The 20,457-nt window shown below is 42.6% G+C and overlaps 1 protein-coding gene across 1 annotated transcript in view; it reads left to right on the forward strand.

Annotated features, from left to right (window-relative positions):
• The first annotated feature begins 282 nt into the window (after nt 1-282).
• BRWD3 (bromodomain and WD repeat domain containing 3) overlaps nt 283-20,457 on the forward strand; it is a 178,121-nt gene continuing 157,946 nt past the window's right edge. Inside the window, exons 1-4 of the mRNA XM_079765731.1 lie at nt 283-480; nt 607-665; nt 857-886; nt 1,316-1,375. Of these exons, the coding sequence (XP_079621857.1) occupies nt 450-480; nt 607-665; nt 857-886; nt 1,316-1,375 (180 nt within the window). The 5' untranslated portion in view covers nt 283-449. The remainder of the gene's footprint in view (nt 481-606; nt 666-856; nt 887-1,315; nt 1,376-20,457) is intronic.

Here is a 20,457-nt window from a genome sequence, read left to right on the forward strand (position 1 = left end):
TCTACAGAGGCTGCCAGAGCGTCGGCCTCATTTAGCACCTCCCCCCTTTTCCGGGAGCTGTAGCTAGGCAACCATGGGCTCTCTGGGAGAGCAGAGACCTGGCTGCAGCCGTAGTGCCTCTGGCGGCGAACAACCTGTAATGCAAGCTCCTCTCACAGTTTTTACCTTCCATTTCTCCACCCCCTTTGCACCCGCCCACCCGTCGGCCACTTCGACTCCTCCCTCTTCTTCTCTCGCTCCCTCTCCTTCCTCCTCCGCCTCCTCAGCTCTAGGGCTAGAATATCTATGGGTCGAAACGTGATGCGATGAATCCGAGAGAGACCGAAACTGGGACGAGGAGTGCGGCGGAAACGGCGGGACTCCAGGGCATGGGGGCTTCACCACAATAGAGGCAGCGCCCTCACCCGCCGCCACTAGCCCCTCCGGATCGAAGCCCCCTCGTGAAAAGGATGGCGGCGGCACCTACCCAGATAGAAGCCGGTGGGTAGCTGTGTCTGGGGGCCAAGGGGATGGGAGCTTATCGCGACCAATGTCAGTTTCCTTTGGGAAAAGCTTCTGTTTCTCTTCTTTGCCTCCCTCTCAACCTCTTTTTCACCTCTTTCTTAGAACTGTATTACCTGATCGCTAGATTCTTGCAGTCCGGACCCTGCAACAAATCCGCTCAGGTGAGAGGGAGAAGGAGGTCTGGGAGTCCTGGGGATGGTACCAAAGGGGAAGTCGAGGCAGCGGAGTGCGCGGTTCCGCTGAAGGAATGGCCGGCCTTGACTAGTCCTACCTACCATCAGCGGCTGAGGGGAGGGAGGAATGCGTTGATGGCCCAAGCTGCTTCTCATATCTGTATTTTCCTTTTGCTCAGGTGCTAGTACAGGAGCTTGAGGAGCATCAGGTACGGAGCCCCTTCGGGAAGAGGGGGAGGATTGGGGTGAGACTGGAGAGAGGGAGGGCCAGTCCAGGGCGAAGGGCTGGGGCCCTGTGGGAGGCTTGGATCTGGGCACTGATAGCTGTTGTCATAGGGGTGAACCGGCTTCTTCCCTCAAAAGGGGCGGATAGCGCTGGGGTCTCAACTCGCCCCCTCTTTATGCCTGAGGGAGGCGGTTTTTCAGGATTTCCTCTCTTTCGGCCTCCTCCTCTCCTCCCGCCACCCCTCTCCACCCCCCCCCCCCACTAGTCTAGCTCTGGGGCAACAGCTACAAGGCCTTGAGAAATAAAGACGCCAAAGGGTTGTGGACGGGGACCCAGGCTGGTTCGGGTTGACGGGGAGCGGGGGCTTGGCCTTTATCGTTTTTCCTTCCCCCTCCTTTTCTCTGGCCCCTAGCTGATTCCGCGCCGCTTAGACTGGGAGGGGAAGGAGCATCGAAGAAGCTTTGAGGATCTGGTGAGTAAAGTTTTCATTTCAACTTACCCCAACTCTTTCACTGCTCCCTCCCCACCTTGTTCCCCCAGCCCGCCTCCGGGGGACCCCTCAGCCTGCGAGGTTCGTGAGCTCGGTGTTGAGCTGTAGAACGACTGCCCCTTCCCCCCCCCCCCCCCTCCCGAGTCGGAGAAGGGGTATCCTGCCCTTCCCTTGGCCTCGCTTGTTTCCACCCGAAAACTTTGAAGAATGTGAGTTGGTTATCAGAGATGCAGTATTGTGGGTTATGGATATGTTACAAACATCGGGAAAGACCCATTGTAGGGGGAAAAGGGAGAGAAACCAGAGGGTTATCTTGGGGCACGTACCGTGGACTGACGCTGGCCAATGGCAGTCTTGGTAACAGCTCGGAGTTCCGGATTACTGGAAGAAAACTGGTTTCTGGTTGGTCCTGGCTTGAAACACGGGAACTGAGGCCAGACTCAGTCTTTTTTGGGGGTGGGGGACGAGGGAGGGGGCTCTGGAGGGGAGTTGACGGACCCGGATTGAGAAAAACGACAATTAAAAATAGGGAGCATCGAGCGAATTCCAAAATTTCGAGTACTGAATAAAAGCATAGTCGTTGTATATCTCGGATTTTAGAAAATAGCTAATCAAATCATTACTCAATCGAATTTGTGCACATTACTAAATAACAACTATGGATTATGACCTTTTTGAGAATTGAAACACGATTTTGGGTTTACAAGTAGACAACAATGGCCATATTCTAAAATAGAATATACTTTAGTAAAGGACCAAAGGCATTGTTGACTGCTGTTTCTCCTACAAATATAATTCATAGTATAAATGTACCTTCTGTTTAGCTTTGATACACACAAAAAGGTGACCCTTTTTATTTTGGGGAGGCTGCTCCCTTGCATTAGCCACTGGGCACAGTGAATTGGAAGGAAATGAAAAAAAGTAAGGGCAATGTTACTAAAATCTAAATTGAGCCATCTTTGACATAAAATCCAAATGGAGAAAAATCGGACAAAGTTTAAAAAAGTTGGAGGGTTATGGTAGACTCTAAATAGAAATAAAATGATTTAAAAATTGTTTGCAATAAGACAATATTTAAATTGCTTTGCTGTTCATTTGATATTTCTGTTTGTATTAAATTACAATGAGGCCACATTAATTATTACTAAGTCTACTATTTTTCTTATTTTTTGCAAATCACAGGAAATGGTTTAAGGATTGTGATAAGGATAACCACCATCTGTATTGTTAATGGTAAAGAATTAGCAGGTGGATAAAAATTATTTTTGAAAAACTGCATATATTAGTTTATTTAATTAGTAGTCATTTTGTTGAACTTAGGTCCTGCCAAAAGAAGGACAAAATAACAATGCCTACCAATATAAATTTTAACACTTTATGACTAATATGCTTTTGCAGATAGTTTTTTACTGAGGCATATTTAAAATGTTTTCTTTTACTTTTGTCTTTAAGTGGACCATTTTAAGTAGAAAAGAATTAAAAGGAAAAAGCTGTTTAAACATTAACTTGACAGTAATGCAAAGTAAATGAACACCAAAATAATTAAAAATACAGGTCTCTTAACCACACACACACACAAAACAGCCTACCAGACTTCCTTTTCTTATATTGTAAAGGCATATTTTTAAGTAATTGTAATTGATGTCCATTTTATGCTTTATATTTTCTTACTTAAAACTTACACATATGCTTATCTGTATTTGACTACTCATTATTATTTTAATGGCAAGAAAAGATTCAGTTGTATTTGATCTGTTATGATTAGAACTTAGCTTCCAGTAAAGCACTTTAGTTACTTCCAGTTTTTCACTGATATCTTTGCATAGTTAAGCAATCTTTTTGCTGTTTTCTTTTTCTTTTTGAGTTCTTTTCCTGGGCTATATTCCTAAAGTGGAGTTATCAGGTCAGAGGATCTCATTAGTTTTTATGTATTGTAAGATTGCTTTTCAGAAAACTGTACTATAGTGTCACCATCTAGGTACTTAGAGTGAGTTTTTAAATATTTTTTTACATCTTTTGATGGATTTAATTGGTGAAAGTATTTCCTAGTTGAATTAACTAGCTTTTTTCCATTGTTACTGAAGCTTAAACTTTAACCAGTTAATTTTTTAATTGTTAATCCATTTGTATATTCCTACATATACTTCAGTTTCACATTTATCATTTTAATTTGTTTTTACATTTATATCTATATATTTATTTTTATATAAACAGAATTTCTATTGTTTGAACATTATGTAACGTTTAGATAGTCTGTCTTTTTTGTTTTTAATTTAATTTTTATATTTTACACTTAGGTTTTACTTTTCCAGACTGGGATCCAGTTTTTCTAGGGATATTACATTTTGATAGTATGGTCTTATTTCAAGTCAAATGTCTGCTCTCTACTTATAGATTTCTTTGTAAGGGAAGAGGAGACAGGGCTGAGTGAGACTCTGAACAGGAGGAAAAGAAGTGTAGTGGCTGAGAACTGAGTGGGCAGTGTTAGACTGAGTCTAGATTCAGCAGTTGTATTGTTTATTAAAATTATTACACATTTGATCTCTGATTTTGAGTAGCTTCATTGTGGAAGAGATGGATTTTTTTTTTTCCTTGGGGTAGGGATTTTTTTTTGGAGAATTTTTATGAGTTTATTTGAGCCAATCTGATGACATATGCTGGGAAGCAAGATCTCAAATGCTCCTTGGGATAGGTATTTTTTAAAGTACTATTAGAACAATGGATTTTGATCTTTGATTTTGCTACATGTTTTGGATTGGAATTTAGGGCAAAGTATTAATTGGTTGTAAAACCTTATGTACTTATAGTATTAATAAGTAGTATAATCTGATATGTTAATTCTATAACAACACTTCAAATTAAGATGTACTGGGGTATAGGAAGGAAAGAATACAAATGCATAATGAAGAGGTAAAATACAAGCAAAGATATCAAAATACTGAACAGGGGTTGCATATCCATGTATATACTATATATTAGAAAAAAAAAATCCTGCCTTTCTGTCCATATGTATATTTTTGCTTAAATTGTACTGCTTAACTTGATTTATCCAGAAGAATATTAAGATAATAAGTTGATTACTACTATTCCTATTACATATTCTAGAAATTCCCCCTTTTTATTTTTTAAATCTGATTTAATGTTTTAATTCAAATTTGGAACATAAGAGAAGGTGCTTTTTTTTAAAGCTGCTGGTAGGCAAGTATTGACATATCCAGATCTAAAGTGTCTTTAAAAAATGTCTGTACATGAAATGTTTGTCAGTTTATGTTGAACTGTATGATTTTTGAATATGGCATTCAAAATAAAACATTCTAAATTAATTTTTAGAATGTTAAGTAATAAGAGGGAGAATTTTGAAGTGATGGTGATTGTTTCTGAAGTTTAATCTGTGCCTTATTTGTATCTGCTTGACTTATTTACAACATCATAGAATTAGACTTGCTTCTTATAGTTCATTTTAAGGTAGGTAATTGAAATAATTACAGATGTTCTTTCATTTGTGTTGAATTGTTGGCTATTTTATCGCTTCCTCCATGGAGCTTTATTGAGGATGAGGAACAAAGTAATGAGGGGGGCATGTGTGTTTAAATGAATAGTTTTTGTTAATCTTCATATTTATATATTGAGATGGTGACTTAAAAAACTTTTTCAAAGGCAATTTTAAGAATTTTGAATCATGTTAAGGGGACTCATATGATAATACTGAACCAAAGGCACAATTATCTTTAGGTGTGGTATATATTTTTACATTTATTCAGTATTTTCATTCATAGAATTGAGAGCACCAATTAATGTTTACATTTGGAGTTACATCGATTGTATTGCCTTCTTTTTTTTTATTTACTGATTTTAGAAAGAGAAACATTGATTCGTTGTTCCACTTATTTATGCATTCATTGGTTGATTCTTCTATGTGTCCTGACCCAGGATCAAACCCGCAACCTTGGCTTATTGGAACGAAGCTCTAAGCAACTGAACTATTCGCCCAGGGTTCTATTACCTTCATTTTATTTTATTTTGAAATGTTTTAATATGTTTTTATTGATTTCAGAGAGGGGACGGGAGAGGGAGAGAGAGATAGAAACACCAATGATGAGAGAGAATCACTGATTAGCTGCCTCCTTCACTCCCCCAACTGGGGATCGAGCCCTGACTGGGAATCAAACCCCTGACCTCTTGGTTCATGAGTGGACGCTCAACCACTGAGCCACACCGGGCGGTCTATTACCTTCATTTTATATACAAAAGACTTGCAGCAGTTTTATGCTCTTAAAAAACTTTTATCAGGATTGTATGTTCACTATCTTTAAAAATAATACATGTACCAGTATCTATGATGATATGTCATTATTAGAACTTGCACCTGCATATAACATATTAAAGTTTAAAAGTGTTTTCACATCTCATTTGATTCTCACCAACTATTTTAAAAGACTGTATTTGAATTCCAGACATACCTGTATTTTTTTCTTACCTTACCCAGCTCTTTTTCTGTAATTATTATTAGTAGCTTAAATTGTCTGTTAGAACAGTATCTTTGAGTGCTGGCAGCATCCCTCAGTGTGGAAGCAATTTATAAGCATGTGTGATTTATTAACTGCTGTGTGGATACAGACATGCAGCCATAGTTAGGAAGAACAGAATGCATCTTGGGAAACCAGAAAGCATGTTCTGCTCAACCCTAGTGGATATAAAGCTAACTCACAGGTATTATGGCAGAGAGCAATGAATGTCTGAAAACTGGTATACTTCACTACTGATTTGCTTGAGCCATGTGTTCATTTTTGCTTTCTGTAATATGTTGGTTTTAGCTATTTGTCTGGATTCATCTTTGACTTTTTTTCACATGTGGGCTCTGGTAATATACTTTGGATGATTAAATCCTTTTGGAGATTTATCCTTAGTTCTAGGGAAACTGGTATCTCAGTACAAATGAGATGGTATTGAGAAAGTGATGAGAATTGCTGTTAGGGTGAATGTTCCCTTATAAAATTTTGTCCTTAAATCACTTTTGCCAAATTTGAAATTAATATAGTTTATGTGTTTTTGTTTTTGTTTTACTGATGTTGATTACTGATTGGTTAATACGTATTTTTTTTGGAGAGAGGAAAAGAGTAATTTAAAGGCAATTTAGTGTTTGTGTCATTTTTATTTCTTGTTTGTTTCATATTTTTGAGATCCCCTTGTTTGACATTTCTCACATAACATTTTGTGTGTAGTATGAAAAGATCATAAGATTTAGTCTGGAAGATAGGCTTTACTTGCTGAGTGACCCTGGGAAAGTTATTTAACTTCTTAGGGATTCAGTTTCCTTGTTTATAAAATAAAAACCAATACCTGTTTTACATGGTTGTTGTGTGATCCAAAAGAGTTAAATATGAAACAATGTATTTTATTAATTGAAAACACTGTGCAAATTAATTGGTTACTACATTTTAATAATAGGACAGAGAGGTTGAATTGCTAGTGTAGAAATCTGGACAACTGTGACTGCAGAATTTATATTTTTTAGCTAGGTAATTATTACCATCTAATTTCCCTAATTATTTTTATAAGATGAAGGGCATATAAAACATGCTATTAAAAGTAGTATTTAAAAAGTGAGTGTCAAAATTGAACTCCAAATGTGTGTTTGCAGGTGCAACTGTGTTAAACAAGAAATCATTAGTTCAAAAGATACTTAGTGTTATTTGTATTTTTACGAATTACAGAAAAGTAATTCAGTATGATATTGGTGGTGTATTCACTCTTTTAAGAATATGTCTTTCCATTCTCTTTTTGTAGTGATTCTCAGTCCTTCTGATTGATCTTTTTATCCTGTTATTTTCTATACATTATTGATAATTAATTTCTTGTATTTTAAATTACATTGTTGAAGATTTTTTTTCATGCCCTTTAGTATCTACCATGGTGCTTTATATGATTCGCTGGCCCTCTTTTATTATTTGATCAGTTTTCTTTACTGTTTTAAGAAGTATTTCATTATCCTATATAATAAAGATGTAATATGCAAATGGTCGTTACACGGTGAAGCATAACGACCAACCACGTAACAATCAGATCATAGATCAGCAGGAGGGTGGGGCAGTGAGCTACAACTGGGTGCCGGAGAGCTACAGGAGGGGGCAGGGCAGCAAGCTATGAAGGGGGGGGCGGGAGGCAGAGGGAGCTACAGGAGGGTGGGGCAGTGGGCGGAGAGCTACAGGAGGGCAGCAGTGAGCTACTGGCTACAAGCAGGCGTCAGAGAGCTACAGGAGGGGCCGGGGCAGCAAGCTATGGCGGGGGGCGGGGGGAGCTATAGGAGGGCAGAGCAGTGGGCGGAGAGCTACTAGAGGGGCAGCAGCGAGCTACTGGCACACGGATTCGTGCGCAGGGCTGCTAATATATATATACTAGAGGCCCGGTGCATGAAAATTCATGTACTGGAGGGGGGTCCCACAGCCCGGCCTGACCCCTCTCACAGTCCGGGAGCCCTCAGGGGCAGGAGGTGACTTGGCGATCAGAGGAAGGTGACGCCCCCATCACACCTCTGCTGCTGCCACTGCCGTCAGCGCAAGCCTTGGATAGCCCTGGTTACCTGAGCCTCGGGCAGCCACCATTTGAGGCTTGCCTGTGCCTCAGGCGTCGGCTGGGCAGCTGACATCCGAGGCTTGCCTGCGCCTTGGGTTGGCCCTGGGCGGCTAGGGGGCTGAGGGGACTGGGGGACTCTGGAGGTAGGCTTGAGGAGCGCCCAGACCCACCTGGGGGTGGGCCCGGCTGTGCCGTGTGCCTGCCGCCCTGGCGTGGCTGAGGGGACTGGGTGCCGCCATCTTTGAGGGCGTGGCACTCAATTAGCATATTCCCTCCTTATTGGCTGTGGACACCACTGTCTTTGTGAAGGCATGGTGGTCAATTAGCATATTCCCCTTTTATTAGGTAGGATATACATATATATGTATTTTAAGGCTTTTTTAATCTGCTAGGTGGTTCTGAATTCTTTTATTGGACCTTTCTTTACTGAGAAACTTTTAAAATGTGGGTTGATCCCTTATCTTTATCTTGATATTATATACTTTCAAGGTTATAGTACCTGTAGTGCTTTTTTTTGAGGCAGTGTATCCCAGAGAATACTTGAGCCTAGGTGGATGGATCTGATGGTCTCATTCCTGAGGCTATCTTAAAACTAATAAAAAGAAATGCTGTGTGTGATGGTTAGCATTTTCAAAGGAAAGTGATAGGAAATCGTAACACTTTGTATTCAACCCTGCTAACCAGTGGTATCACTACAATCCAAAGGCCTTTCTTTCCCTTTTTACCCATTTCCCCCCTCTCCTCCTTCAAATTCAGCAAACAATAAAACTCAACACTTACATTATAAAGATATATCAGATTATTGCAGATATTTGTATTTTACTGAAAAGTATCAAGAAGAAAATATTATTAATTTTAATGTTTTCTTCCAGTCTTTTCTTTTTTTGTACATGTATTATTAAAAATCAGATGATCCTCTGGAGAAAGGTTGTTTTTTTTTTTTTAATTATATTTTTTATTGATTTCAGAAGGGAAGGGAGAGAGAGAGATAGAAATGTCAGTGATGAGAGAGAATTATTGGTTGACTGCCTCCTACACACCCTCAACTGGGGTTCGAGCCTGCAACCCGCTTGTGCCCTGACCAGGAATCTAACCATGACCTCTTGGTTCATAGGTTGATGCTCAACCACTAGAGTTATGCTGGCCGGGCTAAATTAATTATCTTAATTGATTTTAGAGAGAGAGGAAGGGAGAAAGAAAGGAAGAAAAAAATATTGATTTGTTGTTTTCACTTACTTATGCCTTCATTGGTTGCTTTTTGTATGTACTCTGACCAGGGATCCAACCTACAGCCTTGGCATATCAGGACAACGCTCTAACCAATTGAGCTACCTGATCGGGGCCCTGCATTTTTTTCTTTTTAAACTTAATCTTGTGGAGGAGCATCTAAAACATTGAGATAGTGTGTGCTAGTCACCATCCAGTGAGTTTACTGGGTGGGGGTGTATTTCTCTGCCTGGAATGCCCTCTCTTTCCTTTGTCTGTCTTGTGGACATTTTCTTAGCCTTCAAGTGTGAAATTAGACATGAACTACCCCCTACTTCCAGGCCCAAATTAGCACTGTGCTCCTTTGCTTCCTTAGCTCTAGGTGCTAACTTCTGGGCATGTAGCTTTGGTTTGTTTCTATTTGTTAGTTTGTTTCCCTCACTGGGACTGTGTGTTCCCTTAGTTCAGCAGTTTAATCTTTCATTGCATCCCTATACTTTAAATGACTGAATAAATGAGTGCCTGAGTAAATGATTCTGTTTTCATTTTTATCAAATTGTGTGAGGTGGTTATCATTACTCCCTGTTTTACAGATGAGGAAGCTTAGGCTCAGAGACTGAGTAATGTTACAGACCACATATATAGGAAATGGGGATGCTGTAATAATTCACAAAGTCCTTCCTACTGTACCACACTGCTAGAAGGCATAAAAGCTAGTAAATTTTACAACCTAAATAATCTAGGTTCTCAGACTTCAAAGTACCATGCTAGTGTACTTTTATTGATATATTTAAATTGCTGTATTTTTCCAAAATCTGTTTTGTTTTCTGTCCCTAAATGTAAAAAAAAGCGCATGTGACTAATTTGTTACATCTTCTATTCCCTCCCCCACTCCACAGTCAAATTACAATCTCAGATTAATGTTGCATTTTATTTCCTCAGCATATGATCCCAATTTGATTTTTCATTTTACTTGTGTAGTCATGATCTTAGTTAGAAAATAAAACACACAAACAGTTCTGTTTTATTTGTTTTTTAGAGTTGCTGGTCTGATCCTATTATTTCTAAAAGCCAATGTAAAATATCATTCGCAACTGAAAATTAGTATTTCAAATGCAGCTTTTGATGCAGGCCTGGCTCCCAGATATTAGGTAGGTACCATTTGCATTTTATTCAGTGCCCAGTTGGATTCCTGTTAACTAAGTGTGATGAGTAGGGTCATCTTAGTGCGTTCTCTGATCCTCCCAGTTGTCATAATGATTTTGAAGGGTGGTGATTCAGTTGTTAGATTTGCTCTTTAGGTCAGGCAATCTTCCTATTTAGAACGTTTATAATTTAGGCTTCATTTAATTTTCAGTTTATTGAAATTTATAGTTTTATTTTTTTACAGCCTTCGTGTTCATAATTTTTCAAATGCCTTAATAGGACAGTAGTAGAAAGAGCAGTAGACAGGGAAACCAGAGTTCTGTCCACTCATTGTGACCATTGGACTTCACTTCTCTGGATCTGTTTTTCCTACCGTAAGATGTGGAGTTAGTTTGATTATGTATAAGGATAAGTCCAGTTCAAAGATTCTATAATTTAACTCCTTGGAGCTGTTTATAGAATAATACAGAAGATTGTATTATACTTTTGAAATTTGCTTTTAGAGAATTCTTCATATCTCTAAGTGCTTGTTGTATTACTTGTTGGCCATTATATTCCAGAGAGGAATGTGGTTACATACTGAAATTGGAATATTTGAGCTTTCATAGAAAAAGAGTTGCTTATAATATTAAGCCACAAATTTCATAGAATATTTTAGTCCATATTTTAATATATTTTATTTTATATTACATTATATCTCTATATAATTCTAATGAGGGTAGTTAAGTGTTCTTATGCCTTAAAAGATCACCTTTAAAACACTCCAGTTTTAATTAAAACAAATGAATTAAAGTTAACGTTAACTACCATTTATAAGTCCTGAAGTTTGATTTAGAAGAAACTATTATTATAAGAACTGTGTTGATATAGTTTGGAAGCTTACTATTATTTTTTTAAAGGAGAAGTAAGTTCGAAATCAAAAGTATTGTTATTGTCATTGATTATAGAATCTATATTTCTATAGTACTGTTTTATAATCAAATTTTTATTGATTTTAGAGGAATGTACTTTTCAATGGGACCACTTAGAAATTGAGCAGTTTTCTGTTGTATAGGGTGAAAATCAAACTTGTGAAATTTATTTAATGGTTTATAATACAAATCTTCAAGGGTGAGAATTTCGTTGTAGAAAAACCTTGTTTTGCTTAACTAATGTTTATGTGTTTTTAAATTATTACAGAGGAATTAATAAAAATTTTATAAATTAACAGTAAATCGAACATCATTGTTTCTGTAAAGTGAAGAAGTCAGGCCTTAAGATGTCAGTTTGATATAATTCTGACAGGTTTTTATTTAATAAGAGGTAATTCTAAAAATTCCTATTAGAGAATTCCCATTTTCTGGATTACATATTGCTAGATATATTGTAATTTCTAGAGTACTTAGATTTTTATAACCTGAGTAACTTGAGATGGTAATTGCATAAGGAAAAGAAAATTTATAAAACATAAAAGGCCATTAAAGACATCAACTACCACCCATTGTAAAGCCCTAATTCAGGGTAGGGCAAAAGTAGGTTTACAGTTGTTCATATGGAAAATAATACAATAATTAATAAATAATACTATAAGAATTAACTGTGTTTCATGTATTCACAATTGTAAACTTACTTTTGCCCCACACTCTATAGCAGTTACTTGATGGAAAAGTAATCTCTGATATCAGAAACCCAGTTTATTCAAGGCAGTATTGGGTCGGGAAAAGCATAAGCTATTATAGATGTTAATATTCAGTATTTTAAGGCATCTATATAATAAAAGTCTAAGCAACCATTAAGGCGGATCGACCAGAATGACTGGTCACTATAATGTGCACTGACCACCAGGGGACAGACGCTCACCGCAGGAGCTTCTCCCTGGTGGTCAGTGCGCTCCCACAGGGGAAGCAGCGAGCCGAGCGGTAAGGAGCAGTGAGCAGGTGAGTGGTAAGGAACGAAGGATCCCGGACTGGGAGAGGGATGTCCAACTGCCGGCTTAGGCCCGCTCCCCACGGGGGTTCCTGGACTGTGAGAGGGTGCAAGCTGGGCTGAGGGTCCCCCCACCCCAGTGCACAAATTTTGTGCACTGGGCCTCTAGTGTGTGTGTATATATATATATATGTGTGTGTGTGTGTGTGTGTGTGTGTGTGTGTGTGTGTGTATTTTTTAAGGGTACATGTAGGCATATTTAGGGAATGCCCTAATATTGAGGGAATGAATTACAAATTAGTATTTTAGGACATCTGTGTCTATAGATAACAAGAAATTGTTTTTAGCTGCTTTTACTTTATTACCAATATATTTTACTGATAGTCCTATATAGTTTTTGCTTAGGAAATAAAACTAGAGATGTGAGAAATTAATGAAAGAATTTGCTTGATACTTTGTCTCAATCCAGAAACTAAACCTTGTAGATGCACATCTATCTATAATAATAAAAGTGTAATATGCTAACTAGACTGGACATCCTTCTGTCCTTCCGGACAAAGCCGGGGCTGCGAGAGAAGCACAGAGTCCCTGGTGCCTTCTGGTGTCTGGAGGGAAGCCCGAGGTCCCGGGTGCCTGCCAGTGGCTGGAGGGAAGCCTGGGGTCCCGAGTGCTGGAGAAAAGCCCAGGTCCCGGGTGCCAGAGGGAAGCTGGTGCTGGCAGCTGGGGGAAGGAAGGCCTACTCTTGCACGAATTTTGTACATAAGGCCTCTAGTTTAAAATAATCAGGTTAAGTTGCCATTCTTTTCTAAGAATCATGACAGTTGCCCCAGCCCCAATTATTTTGGTAGATTAATATTGGGTTTTGAAGGTACTTACAAAGATAATGGTCAGGAAATGATTTTTAAAAATCACATCAGAATCATTTATTCCAAGAGTTCTGAATACATGTTGGATTGTAGATCTTTGGCCTGTTTTCTAAGAAAAGAAAAAGGCATCCTGATATAAGAACCTAAGGTTTTTCTTTTGTGAATTCATATGATATTGCTTAAACATATACTTTACTTTGGCAGACATTACTTTGGTTTTTATTCATTTATTGATCCACTGAGGAAATATTGCTCAAACATACATAATCTCTTGCCTCATGGTGATCATTAGGGATGATTTACAAAATTATTTTTTTATCTTGTGGTGGTAATATGTCAATATGTGTACTATGTAATGGTAGACATGTATATATTTTTTATATTTATACTAGAGGCCTGGTGCATGAAATTCATGCATGGTGGGGGGGGGGGTCCCTCAGCCCGGCCTGTACCCTCTCCATTCTGGGACCCCTCGGGGGATGTCCAACTGCCGGTTTAGGCCCGGTCACACCATCCGGGACCACTGGCTCCTAACTGCTCACCTGCCTGCCTGCCTGATCGCCCCTAAACACTCTGCCTGTCTGGTCACTCCTAACCCCTCTGCCTGCGGGATCGGGCCTAAACTAGCAGTCGGACATACCTCTCACAATCTGGGACTGCTGACTTCTAACCGCTGCCTGCCTGCCTGATTGCCTCTAACTGCTCTCCCCTGCCATCCTGATTGCCCCTAACTGCTCCCCTGCCAGCCTGATCGCCCCTAACCACCTTTGCCTCGGCTTCTGCCACCGTGGCTTTGTCCAGAAGGATGACCGGAAGATGTACTGTCGACTCAGTGTAATTAGCATATTACGCTTTTATTAGTATGGATTAGTCAGCTCAGAGAGCCATAACAAAAATATCATAAATTTGTGTGGTTTAAACAACAGAAATATATTTTTCTCACAGTTCTGGAGGCTGGAATTTCGGGTCAGAGTACCAGCATAGCATCGTCCCATACACCAGAAAGTGGTGGATTGATTGCCAGTCAGGGCACATATCCAGGTTGCAGATTCAATACTCAGTCCAGTGAGTGCAGGAAACAACGGAACAATGTTTCTCCCTTCTTTTCTCTGAGATCAATTAAAATGAATGATAAATAAATAATGTTCTCTAAGTATGGTTTTAACAGGAAACACATTAGTGATCTATGAAGTGAAAAACTCGTTATAACACATATATACAGCATGCCCCCATTTAAAAAAATATTTATTGATTTCAGAGGAAGGGAAAAGGAGAGATAGGTAGAAACATCAATGATGAGAATCATTGATCAGCTGCCTTCTGCACGCCCCTACTGAGGATCAAGCCCAAAATTTGACCAGGAATCATATTGTGACCTCCTGTTTCATAGATTGATGCTCAATCACTGAGCCCCACCAGCTGGGCCCCATTTTTATCAATACCAGGCACATGAGGTACATTGGCAAGATCTCACTCCTAGATGAAAGTCTGAAATTGCCCAAACTCCTTTGCAGCTAGGTTTCTGGATATGAATTCATTTCTGCCAATCGGATGCGCTTGCACAATATTTTGAAGGCAGAAGTGGGGCAGAGGCATTTTCCCGCAGTTTGGGATGTTTGCTGCTGGTGATCATGTTTGCAGAGATGTGGAGGTTTTCTGCAGTGGAATCCAGGCTGTGCACAGACAGTTGTAGCAGAGGCAGTGCCCAGTGACCTGTTTTGTGGGAGCTGGAGGGCACTTGCGGAGGCAGCAGTTTCCTGATCCCAGGTCACAGGTGTTCCAGAGTGTCCCTAGAATTCAGTTGTGGCTGAGGGGGCAACTCCTCCCGCTGGGCAGGGCGTCTTTCCTGGGGGCCCAGCCTATTACCCACTCCTCCAGCTTTCTGATGATTTCTCAAGCACCAATTCCCAGTGATAAATTCTTTCCTGCCTAAATTAGCAAAGATCTAAAAACATTTTGGATCCTCTACTTTCAATGAAAACAATGCTGCACAGGGTCAGGTCTGAGAAGTGGGTGAGGTGTTGAGAAGGCTCCCTTCTTTGAGTCTCAGCTTCCTCTTCTGTAGAACCGAGACCAAAGATTATCTGTTCACTAGAGGCCTGGTGCATGAAAATTTATGCACTGGAGGTGGGGTCTCTCAGCCCATCCTGCCCTCTCTCACAGTCCAGGAGCTCTCATTGGCGGGAGGCAACATGGCAATCAGGGGAAGGTGATGCCCCATTACACCTCTGCTGCTGCCACTGCTGGCAGTGCAAGCCTCGGCCAGCCCTGGTTGCCTGAGCTTCAGGCCGCCCTGGGCGGCTGGGCAGCTGCCATCTGAGGCTTGCCTGCGCCTCAGACATCGGCTGGACAGCTGCCATCTGAGGCTTTCCTGCGCCTCGGGCCAGCCCTAGATGGTTGGGGAGCTGAGGGGACTGGGGGACTCTGGAGGCAGGCGTAAGGAATGGCTGGACCTGCCTCGGGACGAGCCCGGCCTTGCTGTGCACCTGCCACCCCGGTGGGGCTGAGGTGACTGGGCGCCACCATCTTGTGGCTGTGGGCGCCTCCATTTTTGAGGGCGTGACAGTCAATTAGCATATTCCCTCCTTATTGGCTGTGGGCACCGCCATCTTTGCAACGGTGTGAGGGTCAATTAGCATATTCCCTCTTTATTAGATAGGATAGTTACTGAAGACCATGGCAGCTGTGTTTCCCGAAGATGGCCACAACATTTCCTATCCCTCCTGTGGCCTTGCCACTTTCTGCCACTCCTCTCTCTTGAAGTATCACTGACCTCTGAATTCCAAGGCTAAGGCCGAAAAGGCGCAGGGCTGCAGCCCTGCCCACCCCACCAGGGTTTCCAGCTCTGGCCCTGCCCACACCGCTTGGGGCTCTGTCTGGCATGGGGCCTTGCTCTCCTGGTTCACTTCCCCTCATGTCTGCAGTTCAGCACCTTGCTGCACATCATGGCTCACCTACTGGTGTTGCTGGGCCCAGCGGGCGGGGTAAGAGCCCACATCGGGCCTTGCACCTCCTGGCTCCTGTGTGCCACTGCCCCCTGTGCCCCACGGCCCCTATTTCTGCCGCTGTTCCAACCAGGGCCAGATGCCCAGGTGCTGTGTGTGGCCCACAGGGACTGCTGTGGCCACCAGGAAAGCCTCCCACTCCATCCCTGACGCCTGCACCCTGATCACTGGTCCACTTTCACCAAAGGAGAGTTTGCCCAAGCAGCTGCCCGAGGCTGAGACCTAGCAACTCCAAAGTCCCTGGACCCCAAATTTCTGCCAGCCAAGGAAGTTGGCCAGCTGGCCCTGCTCTGATTGGGGTGTTGGGGGTGATTGGCCCGGATCAGGCCGGTTCGCTGGCTGTGGTGAGTGTCATAGCAGCCGGTTATTAGGTTGTTATGGTTGTAACAGTGTTACGGTCGCTGGCTTTTTTTATATATATACTAGAGGCCCGGTGCACGAAATTCGTGCATGGGGGTGTGTGTCCCTCAGCCCAGTCTGCACCCTCTCCAATCTGGGGCCCCTCGAGGGATGTCCGACTTCCCTCTCACAATCCAGGACTGCTGGCTCCCAACTGCTCGCCTGACTGCCTTCCTGATTGCCCCTAATCACTTCTGCCTGCCAGCCTGATGACCCCCTAACCACTCTCCTGCCAGCCTGATGAATACCTAACTGCTCCCCTGCCAGCCTGTTTGCCCCTAACTGCCCTCCCCTGCAGGCCTGGTCACTCCTAACTGCCCTCCCCTCCAGGCTTGATCTCCCCCAACTGCCCTCCCTTGCAGGCCTGGTCCCTCCCAACTGCCCTCCCCTGCTGGCCTGATCACCCACAACTGCCTTCCCTTGCAGGTCTGGTACCTCCCAACTGCCCTCCCCTGCTGGCCATCTTGTGGTGGCCATCTTGTGTCCACGAGTGATGGTCAATTTGCATATTACTCTTTTATTAGATAGGATATAGATTCCTCTTCCTCTCCCTCTATCTATAATCTATCTATCTATCTGTCTGTCTATCTATCTATCTACCTATCTAAATTGTAGCACTTATAAAAACTGGTGTCGTGGCTAGTAGATTTTAGGACTATTAAGAGAACATAGTCCTAACTGGTTTGGCTCAGTGGATAGAGCGTCGGCCTGCGGACTGAGGGGTCCCAGGTTTGATTTTGGTCAAGGGCATGTACCTTGGTTACGGGCACATCTCCAGTAGGGAGTGTGCAGGAGGCAGCTGATCGATGTTTCTCTCTCATCGATGTTTCTAACTCTCTATCCCTCTCCCTTCCTCTCTGTAAAAAATCAATAAAAATATATTTAAAAAAACAAGAGAACATAGATGTTTGTTTTATCTAAGGATTTTTTAATACTCTAGTTTTCTCTGTTTAGTCTTTCAATAATTAGGTGTTTATGAAACACATCAGGGACTTGAACATTAGCTTAGATAAAAAATGTAAAACAGTTGTGTTTTATTGTCCCATCCCTATCTACATATGTTAACCATCTTCAGAAATTTACTTGTGTGTTTTAAAAAATGTTGATGTTGCAGTGAATTCTTAGTTCACAGCTTAGTCATTTAGAGCATGGTATTTATAAAATTATTAATTTGATCTTCTTTTGGAAACTAATTAGCTTAACAGTTCTGCTTTATTAAATGACTGTGTCCTGTTAATTCAAAAGAGATTAAGGTAACAGTTTGGTGCAAGTAATACTTATTTTTAAAATTTTTTATTTTTTAAAAATTTTATCTTTATGGTTGAAAGTATTACAGGTGTCCCCCCCACAATGACCCTTTTCCACCCCATTCCCTTCCCCTCCCCAGGCCTTCCCCACACTATTGTCTGTCCATGGGCTATGCATATCTATATATATAAAAGGTTAATATGATAAGTGTCCCTCCAACCAGTTGCTATGACACGCATTGACCACCAAGGGGCAGATGCTCAATGCAGGAGCTGCCGTGATGTGCACTGGCCATTTACAGAGAAACCTCACTGCGGACCTGGTGCCGACAAAGCAATACTTGGCTTCCCCAAAGTGGGACACAAGCTAGCCCAGAAACGGTGGCTGTGGGCAGGTAATGACGTCACGTAGCAACGCCTGGCTTCCTCTCCCTAGTGACAGGCCATTTATCAATAAATGGCACTATGGACCAGGTGCCCACAAAGCAACACTTGGCTTCCCCCAAGTGGGACACAGGCCCCACCACCACCCAGGAGCGACAGGCCACCAAATCGTAGATGACGCTGCCGAGACCCCATGGCTCAAAATGCGGCCCACAGCTGAGCCCAGCCCGGAAACAACGCCGGGTAATGACATGATGTAGCAATGCCCGACTTCCTCTCCCTAGCGACTAGCCTCCTTCGAGTTTCTTCAGCCCAGCAATATGACTCATTTTATAGCCAGGTGGAAACATTTTACACTTTAATCAAATGTCTGTGAAGCATTTTCCCGTGCCTCATGTCATTTGATCCTCACAGAAGTCCTGGAGTAGGTAGATAGGAGACTTGGTGGAATCCTGTTTTCATTAGCTGGAAAACGGAGATTTAGAAAGCTTAGAAACTTGGCCCGACTGAAAAGAAGTAAGAAATGGTGGACCTTGAAAGTGATGTCAGGTTTTCTCACTGCATGGAATATAGTAAAACACTGCTGCAGTTAAATATTTTACCCTTTGTTCTCCCTGTGTGACCTACAATAATCTTCCTCATGTTGATATTTACTGCTGTGTTGTTGACAATTACCTGAAAGAGAAGTTGGGGTGCTTCACTGCGCTGGAAAAAGTTTAGCTACATCATAAAGCAGGTCTAGTTAAGCAAGCTTATTCTATATCTATAAAAGGCTAAGTTGACTCGCGCATGCGCGATACATATAAAGTTCTCACTGGTGCCAATCGCACACGTGTGTTTCGATCTATCATTGTTGATTGTGAATTTGGTTGACACTTCTATTATAGAGAAAGGGCAAATAGCAATCCTATGTAATAAAAGAATAATATGCAAATTAGCCATCACTCCACTCCACCAATAAGCCATGCCCACAAGCCACACCCACCAGCCAATCAGGAGTGAATATGCAAATAAACCCAACCAAGATGGCTACAGCCACAGAGAGCAGGAGGGAGGCTTGGGTTTCCCAGGCAATGGAGGAAGCCAAGCTTTCCACCTGCCCTTGCTGACCTACGCCTCCACTCAAGGGTACAAAGTTTCAATTATAGAAGGTAAACAAATCCAAACAGTAATGGTGGCAGCCACAGAGCTGTAAAGAGCGGGAGGCTAGGGTTGCCCCCAGCAATGGAGGAAGCCAAGCTTTCCACACACCCTGGCTGGCCCAGGCCTCCTCTTAAGGCTACAAAGTTTCAATTATAGAAGATACATAAACCCCAACAGAAATGCTGCTGCCACAGAGCAAGCAGAAGGCTTGGCTCCACTCCAGGCTACAAAGTTTCAATGGTAGAAGATAAATAAACCTCAGATACCAGGGCCTCCGCTTGGGTCACCAGGGGGCGTGGCTGGCCTGCAAACCACCACAGGTCCCTCGCTCAGTCCGCCCCATGCCCCAAGGGAACCCCCACCCTGATCCGGGACATCCTTCAGGGCAAACCAGCCGGTCCCCACCCGTTCACCAGGCCTCTATCCTATCTAATAAAAGAGTAATATACAGATTGACCATCACTCCAACACACAAGATTGCTGTCCCCATGTGGTCAAAGATCCTGCCCCCATGTGGACACAAGATGGCCACCACAAGATGGCCAGCAGAGAAGGGAAGTTGGCGGTGACCGGGCATGCAGGGAAGGGCAGTTGGTGGGGACCCAGGCCTGCAGTGGAGAGCAGTTGGGGGGGACCAGGCCTGCAGGGGACGGCAGTTAGGGGCAAACAGGCTGGCAGGGGAGCAGTTAGGCATCCATCAGGCTGGCAGGCGAGTGGTTAGGGGGTGATCAGGCTGGCAGGCAGAAGTGGTTAGGGGCAATCAGGAAGGCAGGCAGGCGAGCAGTTGGGAGCCAGCAGTCCTGGATTGTGAGAGGGATGTCCGATTGCCCGTTTAGGCTCGATCCTACTGGGATCGGGCCTAAATGGGCAATCGGACCTCCCTTGAGGGGTCCCAGATTGGAGAGGGTGCAGGCTGGGCTGAGGGACAACCCCCCCCCCCCCCGTGCACAAATTTCGTGAACCGGGCCTCTAGTATTAAATATTTCTTCTAATTAATTTCCTTTCAATGTGCACGGATTTGTGCACTGGGCCACTAGTATGCATATAAATTCTTGGTTAATCTCTTCCCGCCCTACCTCCCTTCCCTCTGAAATATATTGCTGGGGCTGACTGGCAAAACCTGAGCAAGGGATGAATGATTACTCTAACACATGTTTCTGTGAAAGAGAAGGCTAAGGTACTACTTGGCT

This window comes from Cnephaeus nilssonii (assembly GCF_951640355.1).
Source record: "Cnephaeus nilssonii genome assembly, chromosome: X".
Lineage (NCBI taxonomy): Eukaryota > Metazoa > Chordata > Mammalia > Chiroptera > Vespertilionidae > Cnephaeus > Cnephaeus nilssonii.